The 7661-nt window shown below is 37.8% G+C and overlaps 1 protein-coding gene across 1 annotated transcript; it reads left to right on the top strand.

Annotated features, from left to right (window-relative positions):
• Nucleotides 1-1162: 1162 nt before the first annotated feature.
• Nucleotides 1163-2799, top strand: LOC149483633 (AN1-type zinc finger protein 1-like). Its single transcript, XM_089702991.1, has 3 exons — nt 1163-1559; nt 1923-2025; nt 2258-2799. Exons 1-3 carry the CDS (start codon nt 1279-1281, stop codon nt 2777-2779), a joined length of 906 nt encoding a protein of 301 aa, XP_089559117.1. The 5' UTR covers nt 1163-1278; the 3' UTR covers nt 2780-2799.
• Nucleotides 2800-7661: the final 4862 nt, after the last annotated feature.

Below are 7661 nucleotides of genomic sequence, written 5' to 3'. Positions count from 1 at the left end.
CAGCGAACAGCGAACAGCGAACAGCGAACAGCGAACAGCGAACAGCGAACAGCGAACACCGAACACCGAACACCGAACACGAACACGAACACAAACACAAACACAAACACAAACTCTCAAAATCAAATTCAAATTCAAATTGTAATTCAAATTCAAATTCAAATTCAAATTCAAATTCAAATTCAAATTCAAATTCAAATTCAAATTCAAATTCAAATTCAAATTCAAATTCAAATTCAAATTCAAATTCAAATTCAAATTCAAATAGATATAGAACATATTCAAATTAAAATTCAAAATCAAATTCAAGTAGATATAGAACAGCAAACAGCGAACAGCGAACAGCGAACAGCGAACAGCGAACAGCGAACACGAACAGCGAACAGCGAACAGCGAACAGCGAACAGCGAACAGCGAACAGCGAACAGCGAACAGCGAACAGCGAACAGCGAACAGCGAACAGCGAACAGCGAACAGCGAACAGCTAACAGCGAATCGCGAACAGCGAACAGCGAACAGCGAACAGCGAACAGCGAACAGCGAACAGCGAACAGCGAACAGCGAACAGCGAACAGCAAATTCAAATTCAAATTCAAATTCAAATTCAAATAGATATAGAACATATTCAAATTCAAATTCAAAATCAAATTCAAGTAGATATAGAACAGCGAACAGCGAACAGCGAACAGCGAACAACGAACAGCGAACAGCGAACAGCGAACAGCGAACAGCGAACAGCGAACAGCGAACAGCGAACAGCGAACAGCGAACAGCGAACAGCGAACAGCGAACAGCGAACAGCGAACAGCGAACAGCGAACAGCGAACAGCGAACAGCGAACAGCGAACAGCGAACAGCGAACAGCGAACAGCAAATTCAAATTCAAATTCAAATTCAAATTCAAATCCAAATTCAAATTCAAATTCAAATTCAAATTCAAATTCAAATTCCAATTCGAACACGAACACGAACACGAACACGAACAGCGAACAGCGAACAGCGAACAGCGAACAGTAATATTATTATATTCAAAATGGGAAAAATAAACCCATAGCTATTTTATGTGTATAGAACACATTTACGTGAACGCATCTCGAACATGAAAAAGCTGACAAAAAAAATATGTCAAATTTACAATAACATGATTGTGTCACTTTTGAGTTTTGACAACAACACAGATGATCACGCGAATTTAAAATAAACAAAATATTACATATTGCAATATCTATTTGTTTGGATATCATAAATACAATATTTTGACTATTACCATACTACAAAATGGAATTCCCTGATCTCGGTGAACACTGCCAGTATAAGGATTGCAACCAGACTGATTTTCTACCTCTTCAGTGTAAATGTGGAAAGATATTTTGTAGAATACACTTCAACGACCATTGTCTTTCGGGCCTGTGTGAATTGGCGCCAAAACCACGGGATATAGTGCCTAGTAATGATGAAATATACAGATGTTCAGAGAAAGGATGCAGGAAGGGTAACCTTCATGAGATGCTGTGTACTAAGTGTAATAAAAATTATTGTATAGAGCACAGGTTTCATCCGTAAGTTAATAGCGTCTAATTAATAAATTGCACACATTTAAAGTCTAAACCAAATAACTTATAAGTATGCATGAGTTATTTCAGTATGATTTAATTTAAAAAATTGAGAGACTGGAGAGTTCTATTTCCCTGCAAATGTTTTAGAGTTGAAGATAAACACTTTTTCTTTATTCCTAGATCAAATATTTTATTCCATTAACTGTGACTATTCAGTAAAATTTGTACTAAACAAATATTTTCCATTATACATGCAGATATCTAAGATGATGTTTAATCTTATCCAGACAAGCCACTGTAGTCAATATTTAGTCAGTAAGACCAATTTATTGAAAAATCAAAAATGTAAATGTTTATTACTTCTAGGTCATGTCCAGAAATAGATGATGAAACAATGGCATTCAAAATTGAACAACTTGAAGCACCTAGACGTCAGTTTCATGAAGCCAATAAGCATTTACAAGAAAAGGTAAAATAATACATATTATAATTTTTATCTGAGTATGACAAGAATTTTTAAATGAGTTAATTTTTATTTTTATATATTATAAATGTAGTGTTAAATATTAATGGTTGTAAGTTTTTCATATATCATATTTGGGTAATATAAAAATTAATTTGAGAATAAAATAATTATTTGGATTTTCCTTTGAAATAATTTTAAAAACAAATCTTTATTAATGTAATTCCTAACATTGCAGATAACAGAAAACATAAGAAAAGCATTGCAATCAACAGCAAAAGTGAAGACAGCGTCAAAAATACATCTAATGAGAATAAAACAAAAAGCTGTAGGACCAAAAAGTGTATCACCATCAGATAGGACTTATTTTGCTATCAAAAAACCAGCAAATACTGATCCAAAAGATGTTAAAATTGTACATGAACTAGAAAATATTACGCAATTAGAAACTGTTACTTTAGATCCAGATTTAAAAGGCACAGTACCAGTATTTATAAGTTCTAAATGGAGCCTAGGAAGAGCTATAGACAGTATATGTGATTCGTGTGATATAAAAAACGAGAATAACAAAATTGGTTCAACGAAACTCAGATTGTTTCGGCAACTCGACGGTTATTGTATAAGTCCAGGACAAATGGATGTGGGTATCCAGGAATTGATGGAAAAAGAGATTTTATTGGAAGGTGATAAATTAGTTATGGAATATGTTAGCACAGATGTGTTGAATAGTGTTAATGACGGACAATTGTTTTTATGTTAAGGAAATAAATTTGTAAATGTTTTAAACATTAATTGTTTTATTTTATACTAGCTGCCGCTCGCGGCTTCGCCCGCGTGGTGTTTTGATAAAAGGTAGCCTATGTTCTTTCTCAGGGTCTAAAGATTGTCTGTGCCAAATTTTATCAAAATGGTTGAGAGGTTTAAGTGGGAAAGCGTAACAGACAGGCAGAGTTACTTTCGCATTTATAATATTAGTAGGGACTAACTCATTATTTTATCTTTATTAAATCAAATCGACTGTTGAACTACCTGTACTGTGTTTTGAATTAATTTCGATTTATATACCTACTATGTGTAATATGGAATCTTGGATAGGGATGAATTTATGATTTTTTTCTAAGTCTTAATATTTCCATCATTCCATGAATTTAAATTATAATTTGAATAAATACTTTGTTATACATTCCTACTATCATAATATTCCATTTAACTGAATTGCTTACACCTGATTCGATTGCGAACAGCAAACAGCAAATTCAAATTCAAATTCAAATTCAAATCCAAATTCAAATTCAAATTCAAATTCAAATTCAAATTCAAATTCCAATTCGAACACGAACACGAACACGAACACGAACAGCGAACAGCGAACAGCGAACAGCGAACAGCGAACAGCGAACAGCGAACAGCGAACAGCGAACAGCGAACAGCGAACAGCGAACAGCGAACAGCGAACAGCGAACAGCGAACAGCGAACAGCGTACAGCGAACAGCGTACAGCGAACAGCGAACAGCGAACAGCGAACAGCGAACAGCGAACAGCGAACAGCGAACAGCGAACAGCGAACAGCGAACATCGAACAGCGAACAGCGAACAGCGAACAGCGAACGGCGAACACCGAACACCGAACACCGAACACCGAACACCGAACACGAACACGAACACGAACACGAACACAAACACAAACACAAACACAAACTCTCAAAATCAAATTCAAATTCAAATTCAAATTGTAATTCAAATTCAAATTCAAATTCAAATTCAAATTTTTATTCAAATTCAAATTCAAATTTTTATTCAAATTCAAATTCATATTTAAATTCAAATTCAAATTCAAACACGAACACGAACACGAACACGAACACAAACACGACAACGAACACGAACAGCGAACAGCGAACAGCGAACAGCGAACAGCGAACAGCGAACAGCGAACAGCGAACAGCGAACAGCGAACAGCGAACAGCGAACAGCGAACAGCGAACAGCGAACAGCGAACAGCGAACACCGAACACCGAACACCGAACACCGAACACCGAACACCGAACACCGAACACGAACACGAACACAAACACAAACACAAACACAAACTCTCAAAATCAAATTCAAATTCAAATTCAAATTGTAATTCAAATTCAAATTCAAATTTTTATTCAAATTCAAATTCATATTAAAATTCAAATTCAAATTCAAACACGAACACGAACACGAACACGAACACAAACACGACAACGAACACGAACAGCGAACAGCGAACAGCGAACAGCGAACAGCGAACAGCGAACAGCGAACAGCGAACAGCGAACAGCGAACAGCGAACAGCGAACAGCGAACAGCGAACAGCGAACAGCGAAAATCGAACAGCGAACAGCGAACAGCGAACAGCGAACAGCGAACAGCGAACACCGAACACCGAACACCGAACACCGAACACCGAACACCGAACACGAACACGAACACGAACACAAACACAAACACAAACAAACTCTCAAAATCAAATTCAAATTCAAATTCAAATTGTAATTCAAATTCAAATTCAAATTCAAATTCAAATTTTTATTCAAATTCAAATTCAAATTTTTATTCAAATTCAAATTCATATTAAAATTCAAATTCAAATTCAAACACGAACACGAACACGAACACGAACACAAACACGACAACGAACACGAACAGCGAACAGCGAACAGCGAACAGCGAACAGCGAACAGCGAACAGCGAACAGCGAACAGCGAACAGCGAACAGCGAACAGCGAACAGCGAAAATCGAACAGCGAACAGCGAACAGCGAACAGCGAACAGCGAACAGCGAACAGCGAACACCGAACACCGAACACCGAACACCGAACACCGAACACCGAACACGAACACGAACACGAACACAAACACAAACACAAACAAACTCTCAAAATCAAATTCAAATTCAAATTCAAATTGTAATTCAAATTCAAATTCAAATTCAAATTCAAATTTTTATTCAAATTCAAATTCAAATTTTTATTCAAATTCAAATTCATATTAAAATTCAAATTCAAATTCAAACACGAACACGAACACGAACACGAACACAAACACGACAACGAACACGAACAGCGAACAGCGAACAGCGAACAGCGAACAGCGAACAGCGAACAGCGAACAGCGAACAGCGAACAGCGAACAGCGAACAGCGAACAGCGAACAGCGAACAGCGAACAGCGAACACCGAACACCGAACACCGAACACGAACACGAACACAAACACAAACACAAACACAAACTCTCAAAATCAAATTCAAATTCAAATTGTAATTCAAATTCAAATTCAAATTCAAATTCAAATTCAAATTCAAATTCAAATTCAAATTCAAATTCAAATTCAAATTCAAATTCAAATTCAAATTCAAATTCAAATTCAAATTCAAATTCAAATTCAAATTCAAATTCAAATTCAAATTCAAATTCAAATTCAAATTCAAATTCAAATTCAAATTCAAATTCAAATTCAAATTCAAATTCAAATTCAAATTCAAATTCAAATTCAAATTCAAATTCAAATTCAAATTGATATAGAACATATATTCAAATTCAAATTCAAAATCAAATTCAAGTAGATATAGAACAGCAAACAGCGAACAGCGAACAGCGAACAGCGAACAGCGAACAGCGAACAGCGAACACGAACAGCGAACAGCGAACAGCGAACAGCGAACAGCGAACAGCGAACAGCGAACAGCGAACAGCGAACAGCGAACAGCGAACAGCGAACAGCGAACAGCGAACAGCGAACAGCGAACAGCGAACAGCGAACAGCGAACAGCGAACAGCGAACAGCGAACAGCGAACAGCGAACAGCGAACAGCGAACAGCGAACAGCGAACAGCGAACAGCGAACAGCGAACAGCGAACAGCGAACAGCGAACAGCGAACAGCGAACAGCGAACAGCGAACAGCGAACAGCGAACAGCGAACAGCGAACAGCGAACAGCGAACAGCGAACAGCGAACAGCGAACAGCGAACAGCGAACAGCGAACAGCGAACAGCGAACAGCGAACACCGAACAGCGAACAGCGAACAGCGAACAGCGAACACCGAACACCGAACACCGAACACCGAACACCGAACACCGAACACCGAACACCGAACACCGAACACCGAACACCGAACACCGAACACCGAACACCGAACACCGAACACCGAACACCGAACACCGAACACCGAATACGAACACGAACACGAACACGAACAAGAACACAAACACAAACTCAAAATCAAATTCAAATTCAAATTCAAATTGTAATTCAAATTCAAATTCAAATTTTTATTCAAATTCAAATTCAAAATTAAATTTAAATTCAAATTCAAATTCATATTCAAATTCAAATTCAAATTCCAAGAACACGAACACGAACACGAACACGAACAGCGAACAGCGAACAGCAAATTCAAATTCAAATTCAAATTCAAATTCAAATTCAAATTCAAATTCAAATTCAAATTCAAATTCAAATTCAAATTCAAATTCAAATTCAAATTCAAATTCAAATTCAAATTCAAATTCAAATTCAAATTCAAATTCAAATTCAAATTCAAATTCAAATTCAAATTCAAATTCAAATTCAAATTCAAATTCAAATTCAAATTCAAATTCAAATTCAAATTCAAATTCAAATTCAAATTCAAATTCAAATTCAAATTCAAATTCAAATTCAAATTCAAATTCAAATTCAAATTCAAATTCAAATTCAAATTCAAATTCAAAATTAAATTTAAATTTAAATTCAAATTCAAATTCATATTCAAATTCAAATTCAAATTCAAATTCAAATTCAAATTCAAATTCCAAGAACACGAACACGAACACGAACACGAACAACGAACAGCGAACAGCGAACAGCGAACAGCGAACAGCGAACAGCGAACAGCGAACAGCGAACAGCGAACAGCGAACAGCGAACAGCGAACAGCGAACAGCGAACAGCGAACACGAACAGCGAACAGCGAACAGCGAACAGCGAACAGCGAACAGCGAACAGCGAACAGCGAACAGCGAACAGCGAACAGCGAACAGCGAACAGCGAACAGCGAACAGCGAACAGCGAACAGCGAACAGCGAACAGCGAACAGCGAACAGCGAACAGCGAACAGCGAACAGCGAACAGCGAACAGCGAACAGCGAACAGCGAACAGCGAACAGCGAACAGCGAACAGCGAACAGCGAACAGCGAACAGCGAACAGCGAACAGCGAACAGCGAACAGCGAACAGCGAACAGCGAACAGCGAACAGCGAACAGCGAACAGCGAACAGCGAACAGCGAACAGCGAACAGCGAACAGCGAACAGCGAACAGCGAACAGCGAACAGCGAACACCGAACAGCGAACAGCGAACAGCGAACAGCGAACACCGAACACCGAACACCGAACACCGAACACCGAACACCGAACACCGAACACCGAACACCGAACACCGAACACCGAACACCGAACACCGAACACCGAACACCGAACACCGAACACCGAACACCGAACACCGAACACCGAATACGAACACGAACACGAACACGAACAAGAACACAAACACAAACTCAAAATCAAATTCAAATTCAAATTCAAATTGTAATTCAAATTCAAATTCAAATTTTTATTCAAATTCAAATTC

The sequence above is a fragment of the Colias philodice genome, chromosome 13 (genome assembly GCF_061535455.1).
Source record: "Colias philodice isolate Cphi_HAF_F1 chromosome 13, ilColPhil1 Martin Lab GWU primary, whole genome shotgun sequence".
Lineage (NCBI taxonomy): Eukaryota > Metazoa > Arthropoda > Insecta > Lepidoptera > Pieridae > Colias > Colias philodice.
This window is presented reverse-complemented; position numbering and strand designations above follow the sequence as displayed.